The sequence below is a fragment of the Poecile atricapillus genome, unplaced genomic scaffold, assembly GCF_030490865.1.
Source record: "Poecile atricapillus isolate bPoeAtr1 unplaced genomic scaffold, bPoeAtr1.hap1 scaffold_341, whole genome shotgun sequence".
Lineage (NCBI taxonomy): Eukaryota > Metazoa > Chordata > Aves > Passeriformes > Paridae > Poecile > Poecile atricapillus.
This window is the reverse complement of record NW_026709138.1, coordinates 20156-35155: the sequence shown is the minus strand read 5'-3', so window position 1 is coordinate 35155 and position 15000 is coordinate 20156. Positions and strand designations below refer to the sequence as shown.

The 15000-nt window shown below is 41.4% G+C and overlaps 1 protein-coding gene across 5 annotated transcripts; it reads right to left on the bottom strand.

Annotated features, from left to right (window-relative positions):
* Position 1: 1 nt before the first annotated feature.
* On the bottom strand, positions 2-14123 carry LOC131574476 (transforming acidic coiled-coil-containing protein 3-like). Of its 5 annotated transcripts, XM_058828943.1 has the most exons (11): positions 14038-14123; positions 10250-10430; positions 9965-10110; positions 6570-7652; positions 5346-5445; positions 4725-4917; positions 3686-3732; positions 2689-2822; positions 1950-2067; positions 1102-1254; positions 2-41 (listed from the first exon to the last, which is right to left on the bottom strand). In XM_058828943.1, exons 2-11 carry the CDS (start codon positions 10427-10429, stop codon positions 36-38), a joined length of 2160 nt encoding a protein of 719 aa, XP_058684926.1. In that variant the 5' UTR covers position 10430; positions 14038-14123; the 3' UTR covers positions 2-35. The 5 variants fall into 5 exon arrangements, with proteins under 5 accessions (XP_058684926.1, XP_058684927.1, XP_058684928.1 ...); XM_058828944.1 differs by lacking the exon at positions 14038-14123 and having other exon boundaries at positions 1956-2067; positions 10250-10459; XM_058828945.1 differs by lacking the exons at positions 9965-10110; positions 14038-14123 and having other exon boundaries at positions 10250-10387.
* Positions 14124-15000: the final 877 nt, after the last annotated feature.

Here is a 15000-nt window from a genome sequence, read left to right as displayed (position 1 = left end):
CTTTTTATTTCAGTGACACAGTTGAAGTCATCCAGTCATACCTGCAACAATGTTTGCAGGATTAAAGTAGTTCTTTGCAACATGAAAGAGCAGCACTTTTAAGATATTGCAAGCTTTACCCCTTGCTATTATATAGATTCTCAGTTTTAGATCAATGTACTAAAAGCTGTCCCCTGTCAAAGCCACATTTACTTTCTTGTACTAAACAATATGCTGGGTGAAAGTCACCTCCTAAATGACGGAAAGGAAAAGTTATTCATAAAAAAGCCACCATCTCTGTGCTCTAAAACAAAAGAATAACTTAAGCAGCAAATAATCATAGGTCATCCTTGTTTGGTGTCCCTAGTGCCACTGACTACAGTAGAGCAGTCCGGAAATTTGAAAACTCCAATTTTTGCTAAGCAATACAATTAGCTTTAAGGACATTTATGCTTAAATACTCCTCTTACATTACTTAGTGTTTGTAAGGGTATATAGCTCAGAAGTCATAATGAATCAAGTACTCAAATTTTAGAAATGAGTGGATATAAAAGTCTTCTTCCATCAGTCAGAAGATTGGCTTTTAAAGGCAATTTCTGTAATTACAGAACGGGCTTAAAATCTTTCCAACTACTTCCCTCCTTCACTAACATCCTTCTTCTCTGGAGTGAGCTCCAGATCTCACCTTCACAGCTGGACAGACTATTATGCTTTCCCATCCCACAAGAAAAGAATTCATCACAGCACTGGACTGGCACTAGAGTTTTAGCTTGTTTCAGGGAAATTACATAAGTCACTCTCTTCCATTAGTATGAAAATGTATTTCCTGCCTCTTGAAAAAGTATCCAGGTCACTGATTTTAAGCCTAACCCATCTCATAACATGTGACGAGATCTAAGGCAGAACCTGACTAATAATGAAGTTTGTCCTATTCCCTTAAGTGTTAGCTCTAAAGAGTCCTATACCTACAGCACCCATCAAGTCCACAGAAAGTTTTTCATAACAAGATACTTTTGTCAAATATGATAAAAAAAACTGTCAAGTAGAGATTTATCCAGGACAATCCAAACAAAAGGACCTTTCAAGGATATGGCAAGTTCTGCTTTGGAAGGGCCCCCATACCTCTCTCTTGACCAGTTCAACAGCTGCATCCATGTCTTTTTGGCTATATTTTAGCACATCTATAATAGCATCCACTGCAGTGTTTGCAGAAGTGGCAAAAGGGACTGGAGGAACATCACTACTCAGTGAGTCTGGAATTAGGGGAGCAGCATCCTGAAAAGAAAAACGCAAAGTTTCAACAGATTCCTACTGTCATACATTGACTAGGTGTACGCATGTTATTTGATGCCAAGTCAACGGCTCTCACTTAAACATGCAAGATACCTCCAGAACTTAGTTAGCATGAAACTTTCTTACTTGGAAGTTGACCAGCTCTTAAGAAATATCTACAAGGTAGAAGCAGAACTGCTATCCACCAATTACAGCTATCAGAAACAAAGCAGATGATACCATGCTGCTCCACACAAGTGAAAGAGAGACCATTTCAGGATGAGCTGCTGTGGGCAGATCTGTTCAAACTATAAACCATAGCTGCAAAAGCATCCAGTTTAACCTAAGTGCTTTTCCCCCCACCAATGCAATTACAATACAAAGCTTGCCTTTTGTAGTTTGACTTATATTTAAAAAAAGATTGCTTGACTAGACCACTCTTAATAACAGCTCAAATTCCCTCAGATCCTGTGCAATGACATCAGTTTGCAAAAAAATACTTTTAATACTTAAGAAAATGTTCATCACAAAGTTCAACTTTGATATAAATGAGTATCCAACCTGGTTTAAAACAACAGTTTAAATAAACATCTATCACATTCTGCAATCCCTAAAATATCTGCATAATTCTTAAATCCAGAACCTAGGCTATCCCCTTCCCAAACCATCAACATAAAAGCTGATAGCATTCCAGACACCCTTACAGAAGTTGTAAATGTTCCCAGAAGATCTAATCCTTTTGGTTTTTCTTCACTCTGAAGACTCACTAGAGGCTTTCCAGCTTCCTCACACAAGTTACTTAAATCAGCAACAGGACTGAAAATGAACAAACATAACACCATTAAATTCAAGTACCATCTTTATTTGCAAAGCTCTTGTACCAGCTCAGTCTGTCCAGCCAGGCCAGGGCAGTGATTGTCCCCCTGTACCCAGCACTGGTTAAGCCACACCTTGAATCCTGTGTTCAGTTTTAGGCATCTCACTAGAAGGACATTAAGGTGCTAGAGCATGTCCAGAGAGGGGCACAGAGCTGGGGAAGGGTCTGGAGCACAACTCTGATGAGGGGCAATTGAGGGGGCTCAGCCTGAAGAAAAGGCTCAGAGGGACCTTCTCACTCCCTAAAGCAGCCTGAGGAGAGTTTGTAATGATGTGGGAATTGGTCTCCCAAGGAACAAGTCTAGATGAAACAGCCTCAAATTTCACCAGGGGAGGTTTATATTGGACATTAGGTGAAACTTCTACACTGAAAGGGTGGTCAAGCATTGGAACAGGGAAGTCACCAGACCTGGAGGTATTTAAAAGATAAGTGGATATGGTACTTGGGGACATGGTTTAGTGGTGGACTCCCCAGTGCTGGGTCAACTGTTGAACTTGACAATCTGAAAGGTCTTTTCCAAGCTAAACAACTCTGATTTTCTGTACCAAGTCAATACCTACCCAGGCTGAGATGGAGCTGTCATGATGCTCTCATTTGATTCAAAAGTACCACAAACTGGCTTTCTTGGACTGTCTCTCAACAGAGGGTCAAACTTCAAATACAGTGACTGTTTTCTCAAGGCTGATTCTTTGAACTGAAGGGAAAGAGGCATAAACTGGGAGATCTGCTGCTTCAGAGCACAACACACACATCCCACCCACACACAAATAATCCTCTGAAGAGTGGGTGAGCCTATTCTTCAGTGGCCAGAGCACTGTTCTCAGGAGGAAAATTATGTAAGAGAACTCTGTGCCCACATGCTTAAGTCCTTATGTAATATCAAGAGACCTCAATCTGCTCACAGACAGAACCAAAAGGGCAAACATTAATGAACTATTCCAAACCAGAAGGACACAGAAAAAAGCATAGTATTGTAAGCTGAAAAAGCAGTGTATGCCATTTTCTCTTTGCTCATAAAACAGTAAGAACAAACACAGCATAACCAAAACAATTTTAATTCAGTGCATTCACTGTTCAGAGATACTCCTATTCTGGACCCAAGCAGAAGAAAGAATAACTAAGCTGAACAGATTAAAACATGACAAGCCCCACTTAGAGACAGATTTCCTGAAACTGGCCATAAAGCAAAAGAGCTTAGGAAAAATGTTTTTGAAACAATGATCCTGCACTTTTAAAGCACTATGTTCTAGCAGTTTTGGCCAGAAGTGAAATATCATTCACCTCGGTTCCACTGCTATTAAAGAAAAATCGCACCTTTGCACACTGACAGCCAGAGACCTTAGGTTTTTAGCTGAATTGCTTATAACTACATTTCCTTGCACCATCACCCCCTACCCAGCCTTGTCATCACATTCTTTGGGAATAAATGACAATTTCTAAGGACAATTCAATACAAAGTTAATTTTAATTCATGGAAACATTTAAGGCTTGCTGTCACCTTTGCTTTCTCCTCCACACTGCCAGGAAGGCAAACAAAATACTTAATGTCATACTTACTGATGAAGACCCAAACTGTTCCAGATAGTCTATGCCCATTCCAAAAACTGGAAAAGGAGGGAACAATACAATGAAGATGCAATACTGCCAAACTGTCCTACCACAGAGAGAAACAAATGCATGTGTATAAAGCAAATAAATCCCTGCTCTCATTCTCATAACTTATAGCTCTTCATTTGTTCAAAATACTGTCTTTTTATCCAAACCTGAAAAAAACAAGGATTTCTAAACTATGCAAGCTTACAACTTTCATTTGTTCCCAAATACTTGTAAGAATATGTAGGATTTAACATACAGCTGAAGAACTTCTGTTGTTCTATGGTTAAAGTGACAAGCACACTCAGATATTATTATACACAATGTCCCATGAAAGAGCAAGATTGTCAATCTCACCATTAAAATTAGCACACAGCTCAGATTTCAAGCATGGAGTTATAACCATTTCCCAATTCAGTGATTCCACTCCAATATGAAGGTAAGTGACAAACTGCACTGCAGTCAAACCATTTGCTCATCCTTCCACATCATGCTCCTACCAGGAATAACCCTTCCAAGTGTTAAGTCACAGCTGTATAAGAAGCTCTCAAAACAAGCATGCTTGTCAGGAAGATCATTCACACTGCAATATCACACTAGTGCTAAGGCCTGCAATAATCTACAAGACTCAAACACAAATCTGTACAGCTCTCAAACTCTCAATTTACAAAGTCTGCAACACCAGAAATAATTTTAAGGGAGCAAATTTTCAGCACAGAAACTGCCACTGAAACTCTAAACAGACAGAATTTATGCTGGTACAGAAACTATCCCCACAGGCCGCTGAATTCTAATAGCCAGCTTTTTGAATTTAGCTTAAACCAGAAGTTAGAACTAGGCTTAGATACATTTCCCAGTACTGCTAGTCATTGTGGGTTCTGGAGTCCTTTCATAAGGGCAGAATGAGAGAAAAACTAGAATCCATAATAAAACTTAAGTAGAAATATATGTTCACATTATTGAAACAATACATTTTCTGAATGTTTAAAAGAAATGCCCTTACCTTCTGATGATGGTCTGAAGAGCTCTTCAGGTTCAGCATTAGCTGTCTCATCCGCTGTTACTTCAATTCTGGGGGAACTAGGTTTAATTTCTTCTGCAGCCATTGACTTTTTTCTACTGTCAGTAGAAACCAAATTATCTTGAGAGGGGGCAACATTAGCTGGAGACGTTTTAGATGGGCTCATTTGCTTCTCCTGATGAGAAAAACAAAATCCTTTTAATTGTTAAAATAATTATTTAAAAATGCAATTAAAATAATTTTAATGATCAAATTGGTTTGTCATAAACTAACTGGGCAGCCAATATAATAGAACAAGTATTTAAAGGCATAAAAACTAAACTACCAACACTGAGCACAGCTCAGGAGTCACTTTTTTAGAGTCTACACCCTTATATACAATTCCTGATCAAAAAAGATACTAAATACCAAGGTACCAATTTGATATTACTTTCAAAACACAGGTCTGCACAGCTGACACTCCATCTAGAGCTGCTGAAGATGCATAAACCCTAATTCTTAGACAAAATATCAAAAACAGGTTTCACAAGATTAAGTCATTAAGTCAGAACTCTGTTTTATGGAACAACTTGGTAAGAACTGGCTATCCTTCCTATACCTTACCACTTCTCCTTTTCCTGGAAGTTCAGCTTCCACTTGAACTCCTGGCTTCTCTTCTTCAGTTTTTGGCATGTCTTCTACCACATTCTGCTCAACAATTTCCCTAAAGAAAACAAACAAACAGAGTAAAAGAGAAAAACAAAAAATCAGTATTTATGTCACACTGTTTGAATTCTGTACTACCAGATGAACAGAAGAAAAGTAGATTCTTTGAGAGTTTCTACTGCCACAGCACAGGAAGCTTTACAGAGGGTGGGGATGTAAATTTACTGTCTCACCTGGTGACAACTTATGTGACACAAAGCTCTCCCTCCATCAGAAGCAGTAAGTCAGAACAGCATCACTTATTCAGTTAACACTGCTCTCTTATTTCCATTTTTAGGCTCATTGCTTTTTTTTAAGTTAAAGATAGGTTCTTTGTTTAATTAAGAACAGAATTACATTCAGTCTGTTCCTCTTTCCAAGGCAATGCTGTGCTTATTGTGTGAACTTCATTAGAGAAGTCCAATACTCTACTTGTGTTATCAGCAGTAAGTAAACTTTTCACCTTGGTAAACAGTAACTGATCATGTTACACAGGGAGTAAAAGTGCAAACATTTCTGTCAAACAAACAATTTGTGCCAGTCTAGTTCTGGCAAGCACCTGACTGTCTATAGTAACATTAATAACTAGACTTTCTAGGAAAGGTAACAACATATTCCATCCTCAAATAAAAAGCCTGTGTGCTGCCAAAAAAAAAATGCAGCTTCAGAGACAGGTTTTTTTATTGGAGATAGCGTTTAGACAACAAGAACATCCAGGGAAGAAACAGCACATCAGAGTTCAGCAGGGAAGAAAATCGCCTGATCCCTTCCCATACTGCACCATGTGCAACACTGCTGCCTACTTCCCTGTTTTATTTAAAGACAGTAACAGTCACCTGATTCTCCACACTTTAATCTTGGAGGAGTGGGGAAAGCACCACTTGAACAATGCTCTTTCCATCTAAGCCTGTTCTCTCCCATTCTCCCAGACTAAAGAACACCTTTTGCCTAAAGCTAGTCATCTCAGGAGTTTCCCCAATTAAGGTCTTTGCTGTTGCAACATAATTGTGTTATAGATTACAACAGACTCTGCCAACCTGGGAGGGATGCAGTCTAAGAAGTAGGAATGGACTAGTTTGAGATGCTGTCTAACTTTTCCCATGAATTCAAAGTGCTTCTGCATTCAGCTACAGATTCACTTACAGATTTTTGGGTTCTTCTTTCTCAAGAGTTTCACAGGTACTTGGCCTGTCATCCTGCTCCACTGGAAGAGGTTCCCTTCTTGGTGAGGTACTCTCCTGTTCTTCTGGCAGGTGAACTTTCTGAGAGCTGGGTTTAGAACACTTCGGTGAGGTAGAAATTTTAGAGCCTCCTCCAAATGGATTAAAGTTTGGATCATCAAGTTTGTCCCAGTCAAACTTATAAGATGCTTTAGGAAGAAGGATTTCATCTTCCACATTACTTTTATTTTGCACTTCAGTATTCTCTGGTTTTGTTTTGGTAATAGGAATTTTTTTGGAAGGTGGCTTAATTCCAGGTCTTTTACCTAGTTTCTTAGGAGGTGGTTTTCTAGCAGTGGTATTATCAAAGTCAAATTCCAGTTTTACTGGTCCAGGCTTGGTGACATCAGGCTTTTCTGCAGGTTTCCCTTTGGAGACACCCAGCTCTTCATCAGGCTTTGACTCTCGTGCAGAGGCTTTTTCTGCTGCTGAAACATTCTGAAGCTTTGATTCTCTAGTTTTAAGAGAGTTACTTGCATCAGAACTGCTGGGACCTAAGTGGCCAGGTGACTGTACAGGAGGTGTAGGTGCCTCTGCTAATACCACTGAATTATCAGTTTGGCTTGCATCTGTGGAAGCAGACTTCACACCCTGCGCAGAGTCACCAGTTGTTTGCTTAGGGGACAGCTTGGATTTGCTAGACTCCAGCTCACTCAGTGCAGATTCTTTTTCAGAGATGAGAGCATTGTCTTCACCTAAACAATCTGTAGTTGCTGTGGTTGAAGCAAAAGGAACTGCATCGTCCTGCAGAAGAGAATCATTACTTTTTTCAATAGTTTTCTCAGGGCTGCTGGACACTTTTACAGGAGACTTTTGCAGATTTCCAGGAGAATGAGGCAACTGTACTGAACTTTGAAAAGGATTGATGTCATTTAAGTTATCAAAATCAAGACTGTAGGAACCTCGACTCCTCACTGGCATCTCATCATCTGCATAAGGAGCCACGCTGACCTTCTCTGGCATTTGCGTATTGTTTGTTTCAGCTTCAGTCTTTTGTTGACATGTGCTGCATTTAAAAAATAAAGAAGAAAGATGACATAATAACTTTGCAGGCATAGTTTGAAATTATCTTTAGAAATATTTGCAGAAGTAGCTTTGCATGTTCTTGTCACCTAAACAGTCAATGCTTATGATCTCTGGTAGACATGAAACATAGGGAGATCAACCCTTGAAGTTAGTCAGTGTTCTTAAGCTACCTATTCTACACAGCCTTGCCACATTATGCCAGTCATCCCTGGAGACTGCTCCACTCACCACAGCATTTGGACATTGCCATTTGGACACTGCTCTTTCACTAGGCACCGAAACACATTGCTGAAAGAGCAGCTCAAACACAAGCACATCTTGTGGTACCACCTTCATGCAGATTCATCTGAGTCATGACAAACAAGTCTGGGACCAAACCAAGTCATGATTCAGGTACTCCCACACTAATTATTACTTTGTCTGAGTATTCTGGCAAATATTTTTTCCCCCACTGAAAGTATTCATGAGCATTTGATTTTCGAGGGCCTACATAAAAAAAGAGAACCTGGATTTCAGGCACTCTAAATTCTGTACAACAGCAGATCTGAAGAGCAGAGTGATATACAACAAAACACTTCTCCAGTAAGAGAAAGGTAAGATTTTCTAGTAAAATACACAGGTTAAACAGTTTGTGTACTCGTTCTTGCTGAGTATTCTACAAGTTATTGCTCTCCACTTTATTTCCCCAAACTCTACACAACTTCTGAAAGCTCAGCCTCAGACTACAGAGAGTTAAGCCATTACTTCCTGAAAGAGGATTTCCTCCCATTGTTTTCTCCCTCCATAAAGTTATTATTTCTATGTGCCATCCTTATCTGCTGCAGAACAGAACATGATTAAAAGCCACTCACTAAAAACTCCACTTTGATAAACTTGAAAGCAGAGGCAGGAGATAAGAGCTGAAGAAGTTCTTCTCACCCGGTTTGAGCGCCTCTTCCCGGCAATAGCTCAGCCCCAGGCTGCGACTACTCAGGTCCCTCCCACTCTGCTTCACTGTTTAACCTAATAAATGCCAGTCAGGAGGGAGATACCTGCTTGGAAGGTCAGTCGCTTGTGATGAGTCAAAAGTGACCCGGTACAGCAACACAGAGCCCTTTCCATTATTTGCTACAAACAAATCCTCACATTTTAAAACTAGAGAGGACACGTTCAGTACAAGCAGGGCATTGATACAATCATGTCCTAACTGAAATAATTCAGTGCTGATCCTTTAAACTCACTTGAACCCTATAAGTACTAAATCTTTATTTGTGCAAGCAATGAGTATATAATAGTATTTGTGCAAGCATAAATACCATTACATTATTTAATTGTGGTGGTTAGTACAGAAATATCTTTCTGAACTAGTTTGTACATGGAAATAAACAGTTGAAGCAAATTTATACACTTAAAGAACATTTAAGTGTTGCCAACTTTTCCCCTTTCTCTCCCTCCCAACAACAAAAACAAGGATCAAATGAAAGTATTGGGAATTAAAAACAAACAAAAGGTTTGTTCTGTTTGCAGAACGCAAAATTAAGACCTGAGACTTCTTGCTGGTGGGATTACAGCTGTTAGATGTCTATAGTAGTTTAAAGGGGGGGGGGGAGGGGGCTACAAGTCAGTAACAAAAATTTACATTTAATATTGTCACAAGACCCCCAAAACTGAAACATTACAGATTTTATGCTCTCCTCCAAACAGCTACTATGAGCCACTTTGAGACTCAGGCTGCTAGACTATAGAGGCACATAAACATGTTTACACTTGTGACTCATGTTATATTCACTTTGTGTTGCTTGATTAAAGGAAATCTTAATACACCCCAACTCAAGGTGTCAATTCAAGCTAAACCTTCAGAAGATTTATCTCTTTAGATTTTACTCCTCAAGATACAACAGTACTTAACACATAAGATATTTTAAGGCCTAGCTTTAAGTCTTTAGCTTCAGAATAGTTTTACTCTCACACAAAAACCTTACATCAAACAAAGATTACAAAACTGTTTCTTACAGTATCTCTCCTTGAGGTATTTATCCATACCGTAAGTTACCTTAATGAAATTAGTTACAGAGGAGTTAGAAATAAAGTTCAATAATTAATACTAAAATCAAAGTAAAATTTTCTTTAAAGTAATAAGATACCTTGAATAAGTTCATGAATTGGTCAGTATTAATTTTGGTCTTCTTGCACAATTTACATCTTGTTATAGAATAGAAAATTATTTTTTAACTATACAGGTTTAAAATAGGCTAAGTTAACTTGAGCATGTCCCACACAGGTAACACAGCAAGCAGTGGATTCACTACTCACTCAGCATAAGAGAGTGCAACTAAAACATCATCTGCCACATCTTCACGGCAATCGTCAAGTGCAAAAGCAGTCTGAAGTTTATCTGTCATAGTAGGACTCAGGATTTTTCGAGTGTGAGGATCTCTTTGAGGAGTTTGAAAGGTTACCTTAAGAAAAGGGCGGGGGGGAAAAAAAAAAGGGAAAAACATTAGCACAGTATTTTTCAAGCACCAAATAGCACATGCATTCAGTAGAAGAGATCATAGAAGGAGAAAGAATAAAAATAATGCAAAACCAAAAGTTTACCTTCATCACTTTTCCCACACTTTTTGGTGGCAAGTTTTCTTTCTGGGACAGGCGAAGAATAGAAGGTCTCCCCGTAGGTTCCGGCGGCGCAAAGAAAAAGCCACAGTCTTCCGCTGTTAAATCATCCTTAATGCTTCCTCCATTTTCTGCATTTTCTGCATTTAAAATCTGCAGACTCATTCTAGAACATCAACACACACAGCACCGCAGCATGAATGAGAGGGTGTGGTCAGCCAGATGCACTTCGAGATAATGGAAGAAGTTGGCAGCCTGGGACTGACTATCCAAGACTAACAGCTTCAAAGAGAAAGTTGGAAGCATTTCCTGGAAAGTCTTCACAGGGCCTTTCTCTAAGGTATCTAAAAGCAGCAGTGCAGAGCCCCTCTGCTTTTGGTAGGGGCTTGAGAAGCTAATTGTTGACATTATGCCTTCCACAGCTCACATTCTAGCCTTACTAATTAAGCTGCCTGTCTTTTAAAGGGAGCTCAATGTTTCCCCATTCCCAACCCCTTCAGCCAGTGAGGTACAGCCACATCTCTTGTAGCAGGGCATCCAGCTAAGCAGCACAACTGCTTCTGCAAGGGGCAGATGAGACAGATGACAATCATCTGTTTACTCACATGGTCTCATTACTACATTGTACACCAGCAAACCGCAGAAACAAATTTGGCTAGTTAGGGTGTGTTTGGGATCAGAGCCCTGAATCAAATTAGCCTTCTCCTGCACCGTCTGAGCATATGCTGCTCTTGTAAAGCACATAGTACTTAGGAATCCTTTGCAGCACAGACATCATTGGTATGCAAATCTGAGAAAAATCATCATTAGAAAGGTATTTCTGAAATACTGTTCTTATACTGGATATGCACAAGCTTTGGTAGATTGTTAAATACTGATCTAGTTATACTAGTGTGAAGAACTTGAAACTAAAGCCTTGGCTGCAACTAAGATTAAGGATGAAAATAAATTAGAAAAAAGTACAAAGCAGCCTTAAAATACACCAGGCAAGCCACCATGCTGTATGTACTTGAACTCTGCCTGCTTTTTATTCCTACTGGAGCCTCTGCTGTTCTTAAAAGTTAACACTAACACTCAGTGATGCACAGCTGCTTCTGAAAAAAAAGCAACAGACAGAAGGTAAGGCAAGGAAGATCTAAGCATAACCACTGTCTGTGAAGGATGACACCTGAGAAGTGCAGTTATTTATCGGAAAAACTGCTATCAAAGCAATTTATTTCATAAGAGTTGATGTATTCTCTTTTATCATGTGCAAGATAACCACTATCAAGCGAAGATACACTGGCTTTCTACAATGTGTGACCATTCTAAGTGATCTCAAATGCTTGATTTGACCAAACATGTCATGACCTTAGCCTATTTTTCCATCATATATTCAGGATTAATCTAGAAAATCAGCTGAGGAAGACTACATATGATTGTTTTCAGTGTCATACAGAGGTAACAAGAACATTTCGACTGAAAATTTTAAGTCATGTTTTCAATCTCCTTTCCCCTATGTATTTAAATTTCTGTACATAATCCTCCAAACATTTCTCCACTCCTACATTAATCCTTACAGGAAAATTTGTTTCGTACTCTCCACAGAACTCAGCTGCTTTGTCTGCAAGCCTGACAGCAGCACTTTCAATCAGCAATGAAATGCAAACAATAGCTGCAGAAGCAATGGCATGCAAAGCACGCCGTTATTAGCTATTTCTTCATTCCTTCTTTATTCATCATATGAATGCTTCAGGTTATTTTTTGTATTAAGTATTTTTACATTAATCACTTGTAGAACTTGAAGTGAACATCATTGCTTTCCTTTATTCCAAACTAAAATTGAGACAACAGATGAAGTGAATCTTTACAAACCTTATTTTTTACTGTAATTATTTTAGAAACAAGCCTAAGACACAGAAAAGTTGTCAACGCCTTCTAAAACAAGCTCCATAAGCAGGGGAGGTTTGTTTGGAGACTTTTTCGGCTTTGTCATTGAGCTACTTGCATATCCTTGCTAAACCAAATAAACTGACACCATAAACATATACCACTTTAGATATTAAATCTAAAAATCAAGTTTCTTTCTAGGATTGAAATATTAAAAGTAATGCATTTTATTTTAAAAATTTGCCGTCAAGATTTGATCTAAATTGTATTCCACAAGTTCATTAGCTAGTAGGTGTGATAAAGTAAAAGGGAAGCCTTATTCATATCTGTGTTTAAAGTGGTCAGCATCCAAGGCACACAAGTATTATGAAAGGCAGCAGATTTTCTCACTATAGCACAACAAAGTTCAAGGCCAGATGAGGCTTGGAGCAACCTGGTCTATTGGAAGGTGTCCATGTCCCTGAGAGGGTTCCCTCCCTGTGAGGGAGGTTAGAATCAGATGATATTCAAGGTCTCTTTCAACCCAAACTTTTCCATGGAGCTATCAAAGTTCACAAAAATGAAAACGCTCCTTGTTTTAGAAGAACAGTTATGTGGGCACATGCAGGAAACCTGCCATTCTACAGTTAAGAATCAACATAAATTCAATGACATGACATCAGATAATTAATCCTCAGTCATCTATCATTTGTAAAGTGCTTCAAGCAACCTGTTGTTTAACAAATAATGGAACCCAACATTCAAAACACCAACATGGTCTCAAATGTGTGAAAAGCCGCTGAACATGCAGGGCAGAGACGGAACTTTTCTACTTAATTACCCTTCTGAACTCCTCCAACAGGCGAGATGCAGAGCACTCACTCATGGGAAAGCATATTGGTACCTGCAGTGACTATTTCCATACAAACTAACATACAGCTGACTGATATATATTTATTTTCGTGCAAGTATCTCACGTCAGAACAAATAAATACTCTCCCGAGAAGCAAGTCTTTCCTAATCACCTTTTCCTGACTGCAAGGGAGGAGCAGCAAGGCCAGGGAGAGCTTTTCAGGAGTTCCATCCCTGCCCAAGGGACCGAGACGCGTTATAAGTATAAAAAACAAAAAAAAAAACACTAAAAAAACAAACAAACAAACAAAAAAACTCAAAGAAAAACCCAAACCCAGCCCTGCTCCAGTTACTGATTCACCCAGGTTACCCATCAACCCCACATCATCCTCAAAACACACAGAGATACTCCCAAGACCCTCACCTCACCCCCGACTTCAGTGGGGCGGAGCACCTGAGCTCCTGCCATTACTCCCAAGCTCCTGCCTTCGCTTCATCCTTAAACTGACAGAAATAACCCTCAAATATCTTAATCTGAAGCTCACAGAAGTGCCCCTGACACCCCAGACAAGGAGACACCCCCAGTCTCACAGCACCCCAAACACGAATTTCGCTAAAATCCCCAAGCATCACACCACCCCAAGCTTACTGCGGGGTCCTCAGTCCCCCCATCAAACTCAAACCACCTCAAGCTTAGAGGGGTCACCAAGCCTCCCCCCAAATTCACAGGGTAACCCCAGAGCTCCGCTACCCCAGAATCACAGAAAGGCCCTAAACCCTCCCCCAACCCCAAGCTCCCAAAGAGGACCCTCAGCTCACCCCCATAGCACCCCAAGCTCCCAGAGCGGTCCCCGAGCGCTCCAATCTAACCAAGAGGTCCCGACACAGCCCCCCCCAGTCCCACACTGCCTCAAGCTTACAGAGCCCGAACTTTTCTGCGCCTTCCCCCCCCCCCCAATCGCTCACAGAAGAGTCACCAAGCCCCCTGCAGCACCCAGTCTCACAAAGGGATACCTAAACACTTCGCCCCAGCCTCTCACCGCCTTACAGCGGGGTCCCCAAGCCCCGCGTACCTGCCGGCAGTTCCCGGGACGAGCCCTCAGGGCGCTCAGCTGAGGCAGCGCACGCTACACCCACCACCGGCCGCAACCCCTGCGCCGCCGCCACACGATTTCAAACCCAACGGAAGCCCCGGCCCGCCAATGAGGGAGCGGCGTCCGGGGAGCGCCCGCCAATCAGAAGAGCGTCCTGAGGGAGAGGGGCGGGGACAGCGCCACGCGTGACCGTTACTGCCCCCCCCCAGCCCCCAGCGCGCGCCCCCGCGCGGGGCAGAGCGGGCAGTGCAGGCGCGGCTCGGCCCGGGACAAACTCCCCGGGCTGCACAAATGTCACCGTGTCCCCGTGTTCCTGTGTTCCTGTGTCCCCGTGTTCCCGTGCCACCGTGTCCCCGTGTCCCCGTGTTCCCGTGTCCCCGAGCACGGCCCCGTGCCTGGCAGCGCTCAGGGCCAGGCTGCACGGGGCTCTGAGAAACCTAGGCTAATGGAAGGTATCCCTGCCCATGAAAGCGGGTTGGAATGAGATGAGCTTTAAGGTTCTTTCCAACCCAAACATTTCTGTGATTCTACAATCTCAGCTGTTCTGCTTCGACATGCTTTTGCATGAAATCACAGAAAGAAAACTTGCTGTTCCACAACCCGTTTTTTATTACTGAACTTCATAGTCCATTCAGTAGGCAATTATGCAGGTTGCCTGTGAAGGGTGTGTAAGCACGTCAAACAAGAAGGAGTGTTACAGACTCAGATGGCACAATACTCACTGGGGCTGGGGGGGTGGTGGGGGGTGGGCGGTTGGGTGTGGGTGGGGGTGGGGGGGGGGGGCGGGGGGGGGGAGGTGGGGGGCAAGTTTTCTAGTCTATGTTTTGATTTGCATTTACTATTTTTCTTGGGTTTCCATTTATGGGTGGCATACGGTGTGGGTTTTTGCCGTGGGGGGGGGGGGGGGGGGGTGGTGGGGGGGGGGTGGGGTTTTCCAGTTAT

Bases quoted from the DNA above. Each gene is read 5' to 3' on its own strand.
- LOC131574476 (XM_058828943.1), bottom strand. From the start codon at position 10,429: ATGAGTCTGCAGATTTTAAATGCAGAAAATGCAGAAAATGGAGGAAGC. The intron at 2,823-3,685 runs GTAAGTATGACA...CTTTCCCTTCAG, and splicing joins AACAGTTTGGGTCTTCATCA to TTCAAAGAATCAGCCTTGAG. The intron at 1,255-1,949 runs GTGTCTGGAATG...TTTTCTTTTCAG, and splicing joins CATTTACAACTTCTGTAAGG to GATGCTGCTCCCCTAATTCC.